Source organism: Mandrillus leucophaeus, unplaced genomic scaffold (genome assembly GCF_000951045.1).
Source record: "Mandrillus leucophaeus isolate KB7577 unplaced genomic scaffold, Mleu.le_1.0 Scaffold47, whole genome shotgun sequence".
NCBI lineage: Eukaryota > Metazoa > Chordata > Mammalia > Primates > Cercopithecidae > Mandrillus > Mandrillus leucophaeus.
This window is the reverse complement of record NW_012105031.1, coordinates 5,424,091-5,441,625: the sequence shown is the minus strand read 5'-3', so window position 1 is coordinate 5,441,625 and position 17,535 is coordinate 5,424,091. Positions and strand designations below refer to the sequence as shown.

Genomic DNA, 17,535 nt, shown 5'->3' with positions numbered 1-17,535 from the left:
TTTCTCTCTGGCTGTGTTTAGTGCCTTCCGTCCTAAATAATCAGCACATTTGACTTTTTATCCTTCCCTGTTTATCTTTAGTCTCTTCTTTGGACAGTACGTTTTTATCTGTTACATTTCCCAAGTATTATTGATTCTACGGTGTTAAAACTTTCACGCGGGATAACAAACGTTGATGGAGATACTGCCTATTGTACATAGCTTAATATTTGGAATGTCATTTATCAAGCATATGTTGTTCATCTGTATCTCAGGCACAGTGGTAAGGATTGGGAAATTTTCTTTTCTTTTCTTTTCTTTTGAGACAGAGTCTCGCTCTGTCGCCCAGGCTGGAGTGCAGTGGCGCGATCTTGGCTCACTGCAAACTCCATCTCTCCAGGTCAAGCGATTTTTCTACCTCAGCCTCCCGAGTAGCTGGGATTTCAGGCACGCGCCACCAGGCCGGGTGATTTTTTTCTATTTTTAGTAGAGACAGGGTTTCACCATGCTGGCCACGCTGGTCTCGAGCTCCTGACCTCGTGATCCACCCGACTCGGCCTCCCAAAGTGCTGAGATTACAGGCGTGAGCCTCTGCGCCCAGCCAAGGATTGGAAAATTTCCATGTGAATAAACCATAACTGCTGTTTTGAAGAATTGGTAGACTATAATATGGTGTGTTAATTGCTGTATTAGAGTATGTACAAAATGTTATAAGTACACAGGTCGTGGAGGAGCACAGGCAGAAGGAAAAACATAAACAGTAGTGATGTTAAAGTATATGGCTTAGCGAACAGCTAGCAAAGTGACTAGAACGTAATGTAACAGACTGGAGGAATATTTATTTGCATCTGAAACTAAAAAGATAAACCGAGGGCAGATTGTATCCCATGTTGTATAGTTTGAATTACCCTGTAGTGACTGGGGATTTACCTATCAAATGTATTTTAATGCTGAAATGACATTCATAATTAAGGTTTATTGTGCTTGTAAGTGTGCAGGACAGGTTGGAATAAAGTGAGGGAAGCTAGACATCTCTTAAAATGGTTGGAGTCCGAGATGACTGGCTAAACTAGTGGGTTAGGAAGGAGGAGTTAGATTCCATAAGTTTACTATATTTAAATCAGCAGTTGCATGTGGAAATATCTGCTCTTTATTCCTTTGGGAGCAGAAATACATCCATAACATGCTAAATTAAAAAAGGAGTTCTCAGGGCTGCCAACCTTACAGTAGAGGTTGAGTGGTAGTATATTACTCCTACATGAGAGAAAAAAAAATCAAAAGGACTGCTTACTAGACGTTGGGGCAAAAAAGAGGCAAAAATAACTCGCTGGTTTCTAGCCTGGGTGGCTGGTGAAACGCAATTACAAGTGAAAAGCAGGCTTGATGGACAAGAAAATGGATTCAGATTTGGACAGACACTGAGTTTGACATGTCTGCAGATTTAGCCATATATTTCACCCTCAAAACCTTAACAATATGTTACAGTTAACTTTCAGAAATGTGGTACTAGGTAAGTTTGTTTACTCCTTCAATTTCATATGTGCAGAAAAATTGGAGATCATGTATGAAAGAATGATATATAAAATCTTCTGTACATGCACATATGAAAAAGCAGTAACTATTAATAAATTGGCTTCATTAGCAGAAGAACGTGCAAAAAGTTAAATGATGGTAGTTTTATGTCACCATCGGATGCTTCAAACAGAAAATCAATTTATTCCAATTATTTCCATCATTTTCATTTTTTTCACTCAATTTATACATTTTAAAAAGCTTTTGGCTGTTGATTCTTTCAAAAATGAAATATCTGTATTGTGAATGCTGTCATAAATTCATTTCAAAAGTTCCATCATTGAAAGGGAAATGAATTGTAGACGCAGTAAGTATGTAAATACAGAGTTTGGTGGAATGTAGTATCTTTAAATTAAGAAACTGGCGGAGCAGAACTGTACTTTTAATTGGTATGGTCCATACATAATAACAAATGTGTGCCAAAACAAACCGTGATGGTCTGTTAATAAAAACAGAAGTTATAAACATTTGGTTACAGTCAAGATAGAGTAATGGGGACTGGATTCATTTTTCTTACAACAAACCAATGACCCCAGCTTTCATTTTATTATAAGAAAGTAGAAGACGAGAGCACACTAAACCTAAAGTAAGAAGATGACAGGAAATAATAAAGATCGGAGTTGAAATTAGTGGAACAGAAAAGAGAAAAAAAATGGAGAAAATATATGAAACTAAGAGCTGTTTTTTGGGGAAGATCAATAGAATTGCTGTAGCCAGACTGATCAGAAAAAAGAAATGTTCCTGTATTTCAGTGTAGGAATGAGAGAGGTGACAGCACTACAGATGCTACAGATACTAAAAATAATATTATGAACAATTTTATGCCAATAAATTTGACTATTTAGATGAAATGTACAAATTCCTTTAAAGACACAAATTACCAGTGTTCACTTAAGAAATAGATAACCAGTATATGCCCTGTATTTATTAAAGAAATGGAAATTGTAGTTTAAAATTTTCCCACAAAGAAATTCTAGCCAAGGTGGATTCACTGGTAAATTCTATCAAATATTTAATAATATAAATAATACCAATTCTACACAAACTCTTCCAAACTAATTGGAGAGAAAGGAATGCTTCCCAATTCATTTTCTGAGGACCAGCATTATCCTGACACCAAACCAGATAAAGATATTACTAGAAAAGAAAATTACAGACCTATATCCATCATTAACTTAAATGTACAAATTTTAAACCATTTTATGAAATTGAATTTAATAATTCATTCAGTGGACAATACATCATGACTAAGTGGGATTTACCCCAGGAATTTACCAGGAATTTAGGATTGGCTTAACATTTAAAAATCAATGTAATGTACTATATTAATAAGCCAAAAAATCAAAAATAAAAAATATGATTATGTCAATAGATGGAAAAGGCGTTTGACAAAAGCTAACATCTATTAAGAATTATGAAGTGTTAGATTTTATCCTGCTTGCCAGCAAATAAGTTGGCTTGCCAGTTTCATAGATGCTAGCAGACAACTTTTGGTTTAGAGATAAGGGTTGTATTACTCATAGCATAGTAGGCAACAGGAGATTCATTTTCACATTGGTTCCCATTTCCTCCGAGTCCATGAGGATGGAGGTGGGCTCTGGTAGATGCTGCACAAGTAGTGAGGCTGTATTACAGCTGAGGAACTCTGAGATACAGAACTAATCTTACAAGGAAGCTGCTAGCAAACCTGCTCAACTTTTGCCTTTAGGGACACATTATCTTTGTTATCCTGAGCAGCAAATCAGCCTTCCCTCTGCCTCAAAAAAAGGTGCTATCTCTGTCTTCCAACTCTGTCACTGTATGAACATCCTTGAAAAGATAGTCCAGAGCAAAGCTGGTAATTCCTTGCAGAAGATGTGCAGAAACAGGAGAAACCCATTGGAAGACAATTCTTCCAACAATATCCAGCCTTCTTTCTACACCGAATAGCCATTCCCTCAGCCATTCTGCTCAATATGACCTGACCAACAGGGTTGGTGTCAAATCTGTTTAATTTGTGTCTTTATAATGTTTACAGTAAAAAACCAGATGACTTTCTTGGATTTTTGTATTGACATTTCCTCTTGGCTCAAAGCATTAATCCCGGGACAGCAAGATATATAAGTGATTTTGCAGACTCCACCTTGTCATGCAAGGAAGAAGAGTAATTCCATCATCTATAACAACTCTGACCCATGAGTTAGGGCTGATTTGAATGACTTTTGGGTCCAACACAGTGTTTCCTTAACATGAAAGTCTATTATGACTGCTCCTAAGGTACATTTCACCTTGTTTTGAGGAGAGAGATAATGCCTGGCTTTCAAACAAGAAGTCTAGGGGTGCACATGGTGCCCCTGGAAGCAAGTGTTGCTTACAATTGTTACGGCCCCTAAAATGGTACCAGCTAAGTTTAGGGGTACAAGGTAACAGTGCCTGCAATTTAGGGCTCCCACTTTAGTTAAAATAATTGGGTATAGTCTTTGTTTAAGGAGAGACTACCTGAGTGCTGTCAATCTAGTTTTTCCTATTTGGTCACATCATCAGCCAATGGAGTTTATCTGTACCATGGAATGACTGAGAGTGGGGTTGTGGAAGACATATGGGGGTGTTTTTTTGCAGAGGTGCAGAAGCTGGGGCCATTCTTGCTGCTTCTGATAGACTTATCGGTAAGGTTAGGGGAATGACAAATTGTCAAAACTGTCTGTTGGAAGATAGCATACCTAGCAGTCAGTTAAATTTAACACATTGACAACAATTTGGGAGAACTCCACGAGCGTTTTCCTTGGGGCTCCAGGTTGGTTTTTAAGACAGTTATTTTTGAAATTTGTTTCTGAATTGAACGATTTTATAGACCCATCGGTATAATGCAGATGTGTTAGTTAATAAATAAATATTTCAAAGCATTTTAACGTTAGCATCCGCTTTCGCTTTGGAGCAGTGTTCTGGTTTAGATGACAAATCATATGATCATTTTTTAAAAGACCTAGTTCATTTATCCATGACAGTTTTTTTTTTTTTTTTTTGGTAACCAGTACAGGTAGTAATGATCTCTCTTACCTCCGAACTTCCACAACATGTTCTATGTATGCTTCATATGTAGTTTATGCATACTATATAGTTTTTGCATTGTATGTGCTTGTCTACTACCAGATTGTGACTTTTTAAGTATTGTGACAATATTAATTTCTGTCCTTGCCAAGGCCTGGTAGCATGCTTGGCACACAAAAGATATTTGGTAAATACCGTTTTAAAACCTTCCCCCCTCCTCAACTTTTTATTTAATATATATTATTGGGGAGTCTGTATTAAGTGATTCTTGGTGTTTACTGTTTGATAATCTTATATACCTTGCAAGAATTTTGTGGCTTGTATGAAGCAGGTAAATATCCTTGTTTTATATATGCATGGCAAAAGTTGAGGCTCAAAGAAATCGTGTTCTTTCTCAAGGTTGTCAGGGGTTGTCCTGTGCAATGCAGGATATCTATCAGCATCCCTGGCCTCTACCAAATAGTTGCTAGTAGCATGTCCCCTACCCCCTACACCAGTGAAAATAATGACAATTAAAAAAAAAAAAAGCCTATCATTGCCAAATGTTCCCTGGGGAGCAAAATCACCCTAGTTGAGAACTGCTGTCCTAGAAGGACATTTGGGAGGGGAGGAGGAGACGTGACTCTGAAGTAGTTGAAAATATACAGTTGGAATTCAGGATAAGGATCAGAACTAAAGATGTATTTGAAAGTTACTCTTAAGTGGTAGTTATTTACTTTCCCAGAAAAAAAAGTATACAGTAAGAAAAAAATAATAATAATACAGGGCTAAAGACAGAGCTGGAGAAATGGAACAGTTGAGTGAAAAGAGTGGATAGAGGAGCCAGAGATTGAGAGAGAAGGAACCGTCATAGAGTGGTAATTCAATGAAAATAAACTCTTGAAATGCTTTAAATTATAAATATACTCCCACTATAAATAATTGGGATATATTAAAGGAAGTAATGAGATTTGGCTGTGAGCTTTGTTGGTTCTACCATTTTGTTTTGTCATGTCTTGCATTTCCTTTAGTTAATATTTTATTTCATGTTGAAGGAAAAAATGAATTATTCTGTTTACTGAAGAGAATAATTTATTATTTCAGGTTGCCGAGGAGCCCAAGTAGAAGAAATATGGAGTTTAGAGCCTGAGAATTTTGAAAAATTAAAGTAAGTATAATTTTAGTTGTGTTAATAATATGTATATTCTTTAGCAAACTTAAAGGATATTCAGATTTGTTTGTTTATTTTACTTGGATTACTCTAGGTTTAATACATTATGTCCTTTAAGTCTGTTCAATCCTGTGAGATAGATATTATTATTCTCTTTTTATAACCAAGAACCTGAGGCTGATAGGTAACTTGCAAGGGAGTCAAACCTAAGTCTCTGCAGTTCCATATCCACAAAGTACTGGTTGGCTGATTTTTTTTTTTTTTTTTTTTTTTTTAACAAAATTCAGTCATATATCAATAGTGTTAGAACATGGAACACATTTAACATAAAAAGCAAGAACAATAGATCAGTGTACTAAAGCATATTTAATACATAATGTATATTTATAATAATCCAGAACTTGCCTACACACTATCACATTGCCTCTTGGGAAAGTTATATTTAAAGTTCCAAATGTTGATGCCAGAAACAGCTTTTATCCTTCCCCCGTCTTTCTGACCAGAATCACCTCTCTTAACTTCTCCTTACCCCTGACCACCATGCCCTCAAACATTGACCCTGTATCTGCAAATGGAGGGCTAAAAGAATTTTCACTGCTGGGAGACTTGGAGTCTTGGAATGGGGTCGAGGAATAATCTTTTAAAAGGGAAAATAGGAACTTAGGGATATGCCAACCGTTGTTAATAGTAAGAAGGAGATAGGTAGTTTTCTTCTTCCTACCTTTCTCCTCCCCGTAAAAAGAGCAATCACTTTAGATGAAATGAGATCATTTGTGGCTAACATCAGGGAAGATTAATTAAAAGTGCATCATTTGAACTGTCTTTAAAAAGATAGGAGCCAGGCATGGTGGCGTATGCTTGTAGTTGTAGCTACTCAGGAGGTTGAGGCGGGGAGATCACTTAAGCCCAGGAGCTCAAGTCCAGCCCCGGCAACATAGTGAGACCCCGTGTCTAAAATAAAATTGAATCAAATAAAAAGGGGGAAGTTTTGGGTTTTCTTTGTTTGTTTGTTTGTTTTAAACTGTCTCACTCTGTCACCTATGTTGGAGTGCAGTGGTGTGATCTCAGCTCACTGCAACCTCTGCCTCCTGGGTTCAAGTGATTTTTCTGCCTCAGCCTCCCAAGTAGCTGGGATTACAGGCACGCTTTGCCACGCCTGGCTAATTTCTTTGTTTTGTTTTGTTTTTGTTTTTTTAGTAGAGATGTGGTTTCACTATGTTGTCCAGGCTGGTCTCAAACTCCTGGCCTCAAGTAATCTGCCCGCCTTAGCCTCCCAAAGTGCTGGAATTACAGGCTTGAGACACCACGCCCAGCCCTGAGGACAGGAAAAGTTTTTTTGTGGGGTGGGAGGCAGTTGTGATAGATAGACTAGAAGGAATTTCAAAGTAGTGATTTAATGTTTTGTGCTCAAAAACAGTTTCTTTAGGAAAGTGGATGATTTCATTATGTATGAGATGGTAGCATCAATTCATACTGCAATATGAGGATTTTTCATGAATCCAATAGTATATGAAGGTTACTTCCTATATTTAATATAGAGAATATATGCTATCAGTCGTTTATCTATAAACATGTTACATGAACTTTATATATTTTGGTGTTCAGCCAGCTTCTGGTTTTACCATATTCTTATTTTTTAATTGAGGCGATATTGGGTAGAAATGAATAGTCTACAGATTTGAAAGTAAACCTTTCACTATAATTTTATTTTAACTGATATAATTTTAACTTGTATTAGCGTCTTCTAAGGCAACAGTCCAGTGACTATGAATGGCAATAGTGATCTTTTAAAATTTCCCATATTTACTTCATTTGCATTGTATTTGTTAAATAACTGACAACATTTTATAGATTAACAATGTATTATGAAAGGAGCAGGGTTTGTCACTAATTTGTATTTTGTTTTGTAGGCCAGTTCATGGGTTAATTTTTCTTTTCAAGTGGCAGCCAGGAGAAGAACCAGCAGGCTCTGTGGTTCAGGACTCCCGACTTGACACGATATTTTTTGCTAAGCAGGTATGGTCCTTGGATACTCTGAAAAGTCTCAAGAGCAACCCTTTTTATAAACAAGACTCTAGTTTACTACTATTTGCTACTAGTACAGTAGTCCTCAAACTCTTACACTCTTAAAAATTATTGACATCTCCACTTACACTCTTAAAAATTATTGACATCCCAAAAGAGCTTTTGTTTCTAGGATTATCTATCAATATTTGCCATATTAGACATTAAAACCAAAACATTTTATTAATATTTAGGCCAGGCATGGTGGCTTATAACTGTAATCCCAGCACTTTGGGAGGCCAAGGCAGGAGGATCCCTTGAGCCCAGGAATTTTTTTTTTCTTTTTCTGAGATGGAGTCTTGCTCTGTCGCCCAGGCTCGAGTGCAGTGGTGCAAGGCTTGCTGCAACCTCCACCTCCCAGGTTCAAGCAGTCCTCCTGCCTCAGCCTCCCAAGAAGCTAGGATTACAGGCACACGCCACCATACCAGGCTATTTTGTATTTTTGGAGAGACGGGATTTCACCATGTTGGCCAGGCTGGTCTCAAACTCCTGATCTCTCAGGTGATCCACCCGCCTTGGCCTCCCAAAGTGCTAGGATTACAGGCGTGAGCCACCGTGCCCGGCCGAGCCTAGGAATTTGACACCAGCCTGGGAAACATGAAGAGACCCATCTCTGTAAAACAAAAACAAAAAAATAAATTAGCTGGGCATGGTGGTGGCATGCCTGTGGTCCCAGCTACTTGGGAGGCTGAGGTGGGAGGACTGCATGAACCCAGGATATGGAGGCTGAGTGAGCTATGTTCACACCACTACACTCCAGCCTGGGCAACAGATCTTGACCCTGTCTCAAAAAAAAAAAAGAAAATAAGAACTATGAATAGATTTGAAGTAATAATAAACTTGTTATATGTTAACATAATCACATTTTTTAATGAAAAATAACTATAGTTAGCCAAAAAAGTTAGCTAGAAGATTGCATTGTTTTACATTTTTGCAAATCTTTTAAATGTCTGCCTTAATACCACAGCTGGATCCTGCATGCTTCTTCATTCAATCTGTTGCAGTGTTTTTGTTTTGTTTTGCTTTTGGTTGAAATCAATGAAAAAAGTTCTGTCTCACACATATGTGTAGTTGGAAAAGGAGAAATATTGTATTTTTCAGGTAAATACGATACTCTTTGACAATATGTCAAAACTTTAAAAGTATTGCTTTCTCAAAGGTTAGTTGTAATGTAAAATTTGTACTTTGTTATGGTCAAATCCTTTGGACCCCTTCAAATGGATCTTTTATTCCTGTATGATTTTGTAACATTGTACATTTACTGATTTGTGAATGTCTAAGTGTTGACACATTAGATATGATATTATCAGAGAAGTTAAGTTACCTACCGCAAACCTTTTAAGCTCACAGTGGCAGATCTAAGTTTTACAGAATTCTAATTTTTAAATTTGCACTTGAAAATTCAAATTTTATCAACAACAGCAAATACTATTAGGTGTTTGTTCACAAAGCCACAGACTGATTTAACTCATTTTTAAGAAAATATCTGCCAGATATCCTTGTCTGGAAAACCACATTTGTCTCTCATTTGTTCTTTCAAGCAAAAATGATGTTCCAAGGAAAAAAGCTAACAATTTAGCTTACAAATCAATTGCTGAAGTACTTTCTTCAAGATAACTAGCATATTTTGGTATACAGCAGTAGTTCTTTATTTGTACTTCCTATTTCATTCCACAGAATATTAAAGACTTGTACTCCAAGGTCAAAGTTTGATAAAAATAAGTTTTACTGCTTTGTCAAAGACTTTTTTTTAGTAAAACTTGCTCTTGTTTTCTTTCTTTTTTCTGAAACTCTTATGTATGTCAGTGAAATAGTTTAATGTCATTGCCTAGATTCATGCTAAAATACCAGCAATTTTACACACTGTTGCTTTTGTGCCAACAGTGCAGATGGAAAAGAAGAGGAAAAGGTTAAAACTATCTTAGAATTACGGTGGAAACCATATTGAGCTCACAAACTCCTTGAAAAGGGTCTTAGGGATTCTTAGAGAGTCATAGATAATACTTTGATTGCATTTGTTTGAAAATTGCACTTGTTTCTGAGACCCAAAAAATTGCTTAGAATAATCTGAATAACCTTTGGAAAGGTGGAAAATAAAACTGCTTATTCTCATTACTGCCCTTGAGATAAAGCCTTTGCTTAAAGTAGCTTGTTTTCCTTTTTCTTTTATTTTATTGCTGCTTTCCATTTTCCCCTGACTTTTTTGAATTGAGCATTCTTAGAGAAATTAGAACTTCTTGCTTTTACTTTAAGGAAAATAGGGTTTTTTTATAGTGTAGTTAAAAATGTGTCATTTGGTTTTTTTTCTGATAGCAGAACTTAACATTACAGAAATACATAGTGATGAACATGAATATCCTTGTAATCCCACACCCATCTCTACTAACCATTTAACAGTTTGACTCATCCATTTAATCAACAAGTAATCATTGAGCACCTACTTTGCTAGGCATTGTTTTAGATACTTCATATATAATAGTTGACAAGAGAGGCATGCTCAACAACTGTAATAATAATAATAGTAATAATACAACAACAGTAGGCAACATTTACTGCTCTTGTTGTGTACCAGATATTGTAATTTAGGTATATTATTTAATCTTTGCAGCAACCCCATGAGGTTGTCTTTATTTCACAAATGAAGAAATTGAGGCCTAGAAAAATTATTTGCCTGAGATCACACAGATGATATTTAGTAGATCTAGAACTCAAATCCCAAGTATAAAACCCAGGTTTGTGATTTTATATGTCATACTTCCTCCCACGTTTTCTATTCATATGTTAACATGTTTTCCTTACAATTTTGTTTGCTAAAATTGGATTATTATGCAAAATATTTTGGGTTTTTTTTACTTAGTAATGAAAGTTTGACTTTGTTTCATTTCAATACACATAATAAATATTAGTTAACATTTATTGAAGGTTTACTAAGTACTTTTATATATTTTAAATTATAAATTTATATAAAAATTTATATTATTTATATATTCTATAAATAAATTATTATATTTAAATATATTTAATATTTAAAATTATTAATCTGATCCCTTACAACAATTATCTGGTTTTGCAGTTTCCTCATCATTTTACAGATGTAGAAACCAAGTCCTAGAGAAGATAAGAAACTTGATCATGTTATGTAGCTAGTCAGTGGCAGAGCTAGGGTGCAAACCGAGGCACTGTGGCTCTGAAGTCTGTACTATTAACCTTATCACAGCACTGCCTCCTTTAGTGTTCTTGATATAGATATTCTATAATTTGGTTAATCTTTTAGTAGTCAACATTTTGAGTTTCTAATTATTTCCCTAATCTACATAATCTGGTCGGGCATGGTGGCTCATGTTTGTAATCCTATCATTTTGGAAGGCTGAGATGGGAGGATCACTTGAGTCCAGGAGTTTGAGACCAGGCTGGGCAATATAGGCAACCCTGTCTCTAAAAAAAGTAAAAAGTTAACCAGACTTGGTAGCACACGCCTACCAAGTCTTAGCTAGTCTGGAGACTGTCCAGACTAGCTTGAGCCCAGGAGGTTGAGGCTGCAGTAAGCTATGGTCATGCCATTGCACGCCAGCCTGGAGAGCAGAGCAAGACCTGTCTCAGAAACAAAACAAAAAGTCCAAATAGTCCATTTATATAATATTTTTGTACTTATGTATCATTATATATATAGTAACTATAATTTTAAATCCACAATTGTTTGTGAATTTTAAGATCTAGGTAGTAGAGAAAAGCTAGGGGGGCAGATGAATTTAAAAGTCTGTCAGGTGATTTTTCTCCTTTTTAAAAATGTTATTATTTTTTCAATGTATGTAGGTATATATGCCATTATAAAAATTTGTAAACATTATAAAATAGATGCTGTAGAAAATAAAAGTGTCTTGTAATCTCTGCTTTAGACATAACTACTGAAAACAATTTATAGTTTTACAGATTTTTTTCCCATGTATGTTTGTGTATATTTGTGTTAGGTTATTCTTATATTGCTATAAAGAAATACCAGAGACTGGGTAATTTATAAAGAAAAGGTTTAATTGACCTAGAGTTCTCCAGGCTTTATAGGAAGCCTGGTGGTGGCATCTGGTCAGCTTCTTGGAAGGCCTCAGGAAGCTTTTACTCATGGTGGTAGGCAAAGCAGGAACAGACATCTCACATGGCTGAGCTGGAGCGAGAGAGAAAGAGAGAATGGGGGACACACTTTTAAATGATCAGATTTTGAGCAAGAACTCACTTAACACCAAGGGGATGGCCTAAGCCATTCATAAGGGATCTACCCCCTTGATCCAAACACCTCCCACCAGGCCCTACCTTCAGCATTGGGGATTACATTTCACCATGAGGTTCGGGCAGGGACAAATTTACAAACTGTATCAGTAAATTAATTAATTGTGTTTCTTCCACACTAAACTGTAAACCTGGGAGTTAGGGATTTTGTTTTTATATTCAGTCCTTGGTACATGATAGGTATCCAATAAATGCAGACCAAACTGTTCATCTCTAAGAATATTATTGTTAAAGAGTGCTAGAATTTACTAACATTGGGATACTAATGATGTCTGATTTATGGAGACCTAGCTATTTTTAAGGTATAAGAAGGTACTCTATACACAAAGAAAAAAATGATAGTAGAGTCTGACTTTATAATTTCTGGAGTCCCTTGATATTTTTTAGTTCTGTGTTACATTTTTCTCTTACAGTGTTTTATTTGTATTATTCCAGTTGTGTTTATGAAAGTGTCAGATTAGTGATTCCCCGTATCATTGTTGGTACTTTATTTTGCTAATAGTTCATATTAAATTGACAGGTCAGTAATTCCCTCTTAATATCTGTCAGTCTTTTTAGTATATGCCTCCTATAAGCCTATGCTAGGAGAGTTATAATATATATTACATGAATATGTAATAGTTGATTTTAGGTTTCAAGGACTTAACAGTAATAATTTCCAATCCAGGATGTCTGGAGTATTTTCAGAAATTTGAAAAAATTTAATGAAATCATATTTATTTGATAAGGTTATACAGATTAACTAAATGGCATTTATAATGGGATTACCTCAATATAGAGAGGTATTTTGTGCTGATCATATACTCTAATTCAAGGGGGTTGTGTGTCTGTGTGTCTGTGTATCATTGGTTAATAAAATATTGAGGAAAGAAATATATCCTAGTAATCGCAATTTGTATATAAGGATCCAGAAATGAAATTTTGATAACTGTTCTCCCTCCACAAAATATTGTAGTCTTGTTATTTCACTGATGAGAGAGCTGAGGTGTGGTTTACTTGCTTAAAATCATGCTGCAGTAGTACTGAATTTGTGTGACTCCATCTGTTCAGTCTTTCAGAAAAGAATGATTGAATACCTACAATGTGCCAGATACTGTGGTGCTTCGAGAATGAAAAAGTGCCATGATTCCTGCCCTCAAATATGCTTAAAGTTTAGTGGAAGCAACTGATATTAATCAATTAAATATAAAATTACAATGATGCTAAGTGCTGAATGGAGTGAAATGAGAACTATATTACGAAGTTTAGGAACTGTCCACGAAACTACCCTCACTTTGAACACTAACCACAGAGTTCGGGATCCTCAGGACCACCTTCACTTCTGACAGCATTGCAGCCTTGAGATGGGGGGGTCCCCAGATCATCCTCAGGTTCTATAATTGGTTAGAAGACTCATAGATGTCACTGAAAGCTGCTATACTCGTGATTATGGCTTACTACAACAAAAGAATGTAGATTTAAATTAGCCAAGTGAAGAGCCACGTGGGGCAGAGTTCAGGAAAGTTCCATGTGCAGAGCTTCCAGTTGTCTTCTCCCAGTAGTGTCACAGACAGTGCTCACTATTCTGGCAATGCTGTGTGACAATATGCAGAGTATTGCCATCCAGGGAACCTCATCCGATTCTTGGTGTCCAAAGTTTTTATTGGGCCTTGGTCACATAGACCTGGTTGGCCACCCATGTGGCTGACCTTAGTCTCCAGCCCCACAGGAGGTTGAGCTGATAATCTTGACCCAATACGGCCCCCCCACCCAAGTCACATTGTTAGACTATCATTGTGGCCCAAAGCTCCCAGGTAAACAAAGACACTCTTAGGCATGACTTTTCAAGGACTTAGAGCTCATCTCGCAGAAACCAAGGGCAAAGCCCTGACCTCTCTTTGGGCAAGATTAATTTCTTTACTATATTCATAAAAGTGGGACTTCACCTTGTCAGAGAGAAAGCCTCTCTGAGTAAGTGACAGTTCAGCTGAAATCTAAAGGTTAAGTAGGTATTAACTAGGGGAGAGAGATTCAGGATCATTCCAGATTAATTATAGCTTTATAGCAAAAGTGAATAAGACTAGTAAAAGGTACTGGAAGACCAATGTAGCTGAACTGTGCACAGCAAAGGGGAGAAGTCATGTGATACGAAGCAGAACAGGAAATAATGTTAGCCAGGATTAGGTACAGTTAGGCATAGGCATAGAGAAACAATATAAGAAATAGTTTTGTTTTTTTTAAGTAATATTTAAGAGCTGTCAAGGCTCGAGGCACTTTTGTTTTGCTCCTTTGTGTATGTTTTCTGTTCCAAAGGTTATCTCATGGTCCAAGATGATCTCTGGAGCTTCAGCCATTCTTTCTCAATTCTGTATTCAGACAGGAGGAAGGGGAAAGCACACTCCCTTCCCTTTTATAGAATTTGCCCATGTCACATGCATACTTGTCCCTGGCCAAAACTCAGTCATTTGAGTTAGCAGTAGAAGACACTAAGAAAGTTGTCTTCATTCCAGGTGGTCATGAGCCTAGATAAAATTTATATACTCTAGCCTACAGATGCAGACAGAGGTCAGATTTTACAGGGCATTTTAGGCTGTGATTGAGACTTTTGTTTGTATCTTTAGAGTAATAGAAAGTTACTGAAGTGAGTGTCATGAACAGATTTTCATTTAGAAGAGGCCATTTTGGCTCCAGTGTTGGGATTACATTTGAGAAGTAGTGTAGGACATGAGTAGATGTAAGTTAGGAGGCTTTTGCAGAAGTCCATGTGATAGTAAACAAAAAACTGGAAGTAAAGAGAGATGTGAATAGATTTGGATAATATTTAGAGATCAACTATTAGCGCCTTTAATGTGTGATAGATTAGATGTGAGGACAGAGGAGGAAGACATTATGATGATGGCTGTTTTTCTTTTTTCCTAAAAAGTTACTCTTAAGGTACCCAGAATGGGATTATAAGAATCCTTGGTTAATAACAAATATATATGATTGGTTTACTCACCGTCTCCTTTTATTTATTTGATTATTTTAAGAAACAAAGTAAGTACCTAAGAACCTACCACCAAAATAAACTTTATCTATGTGATTTCCTTCTGTCCCACCCATCATTCAATGTACTTCTCATCTTCCCTCTCTCCATCCAGTGTAAGTAACCCTTATGTTGAATTCTGTTTACCATTTCCTTTTTATGTATATTTTTTGTAATCCTGAAAAAGGTGTTTGTAAATAAAATTTTAACTGGATAAAAGTATCGTGCTCTATATAAATTTTGGGAGTGTTTTTTGTTTGTTTGTTTGTTTTTGGAGACAGGATCTTGCTCTGTCACCCAGGCTGGAGTGCAATGGTGTGATCACAGCTCATTGTAGCCTCAACCTCCTTCTTTAGCCTTCTGAGTAGCTGGTATTACGAATGCACACCACTATGCCCTGCTAATTTTTTATATTTTTTGTAGAGACAGAATCTCATTTTGTTACCCAGGCGGGTCTCTAACTCCTAGAATCAAATGATTCTCCCACCTTTGCCCTCACAGAATACTGGGATTACAGATGTGAACCATTATGCCTAGCCTACTTTTTTCACTTAATATTATATTGTTAAGATTCATCTGTAAGTTTATTATGATAGTTAATTTATTTTGCATGCTGTATGATACCAACTGCACTAACATGCTACAGTTTACTTACTCTTCTGTAGTTTGTTCTTTGGTTTTTCAATTTGAGTTACTGTGAATTGTGTTGCTGTAAACATTTTTTGTACATGTGCAAGTTTCTCCTGGTATATACCTAGAAGTAGAATGACTATTTCATCTAATATGTAAATGTGCAACTTTTGGAGGAAATATCCAAACGTTTTCTGAAGTAGCTGTTCAAATTTGCACTTCCACTAGCAATATGTAAGAGTTGTTACAAAGCCACATATTACAACACGTGGCATTGCTAGGCTTTTAAATTTTTGTCAGCTAATTGGTTCCAAAATGCTACTTCATTTTTGTCTTGGCTTATGTCTCCCTGATCACTAATCATGTTGAAATGCTCTTCATATGCTTAGTGGCCAATATGTATTTCCTCTGTGAAATTCTTGTTTATGTTATTTTTCAGTGGGGTTAATTGTGCTTTTTTTTAAAAAAAAATTTTGTTGATACATAGTAGATGTACATATTTTGGGGATACATGTGATAATTTAATACAGTCATATAATTTATAAAGATCAAATTAGTGTAATTGGGATATCAATCCCTTAAATATTTGTCTTTATGCTAGAAACATTCAAATTATCCTCTTATAGCTATTTTGAAATATATGATAGATTATTGTAAACAATGGGCACCCTACTGATTTGTCAAACACTAGGTCTTCTTTCTTCTATCAAACTGTATATTTGTACCCATTAATCAAACTCCCTTCATCCCCTTCACCACCCCACCCTTCCCAGCCCCTGGCAACCATCAGTCTACTTTCTATCCTGAAGATTCGCTGTTTTAGCTTTCACATGTGAGTGAGAACATGAGATATTTGTCTTTCTGTGCTTGGCTTATTTCATTTAACGTAATGACCTCCATTTCCATATTGCTCCAAATAACAGGATTTCATTCTTTTTTATGGCTGAATAATCTCACACTGTGTGTGTGTGTGTGTGTATATGTGTGTGTGTGTGTATATATATGCTACATTTTCTTTATCCATTCATCTATTGATGGACACTTAAGTTGATTATATATTTTGGCTATTACTAATAGTGCCATAATAAAAACATAGGAGTGCAGATATCTCTTTGATATATTTATTTTCCCTTCTTTTGGATCTGTATACCTAGTAGTGGATTGCTGGATTATACAGTAGTTCTCTTTTTAGTTTTTAATAACCTCCAGACAGTTTTCCATGGTAGCTGTACTAATTTACATTTCTACCAGTAGTGTTTATGAGGGTTCCCCTTTCTCCACATCCTCACCACTTAACCTGTCATTCCCTTTTTGTTAAAAGCCATTTTAACTTGGGTGAGATGATAACGTTTTGGTTTTGATTTACATTGCTCTGATGATTAATGCTGTTGAGCATTTTTTTATATACCTGCTGGCCATTTGTATGTCTTTTGGGAAATGTCTATTTAGATTTTCTGCCCATTTTTAAATCTGATTTTTTAATATTTTCCTATTGAGTTGCTTGAGCTTCTTATATATCCTGGTTGTTAATCCCTTGTAAAATGGGTAGTTTGCAAATATTTTCTCCTGTTCTGTGGGTTGTCTCTTTACTTTGTTGATTGGTTCCTTTGTTATGCAGAAGCTTCTTAGTTTGATGTAATCCTATTCATTTATTTTTGATTTTGTTGTTTGTGTTTTTTTGAGGTCTTACTAAAAATTTTTTGCCCCAACCAATGTCCTGGAAATTTTCCCCAGTGCTTTCTTGTAGTAGTTTCATAGTTTCAAGTCTTATATTTAAGTCTTTAATCCACTTTGATTTGATTTTTGTGTATGGTGGGGTAGTGGGATC

General features: G+C 36.0%; 1 protein-coding gene across 2 annotated transcripts in view; it reads left to right on the top strand.

The window, feature by feature from the left end:
- UCHL5 (ubiquitin carboxyl-terminal hydrolase L5) overlaps positions 1–17,535 on the top strand; it is a 63,320-nt gene that overhangs the window by 1,676 nt on the left and 44,109 nt on the right. For both annotated transcript variants that reach the window (XM_011995088.1, XM_011995090.1), the window contains 2 exons: positions 5,662–5,725; positions 7,639–7,744. In XM_011995088.1, the coding sequence (XP_011850478.1) occupies positions 5,662–5,725; positions 7,639–7,744 (170 nt within the window). The remainder of the gene's footprint in view (positions 1–5,661; positions 5,726–7,638; positions 7,745–17,535) is intronic.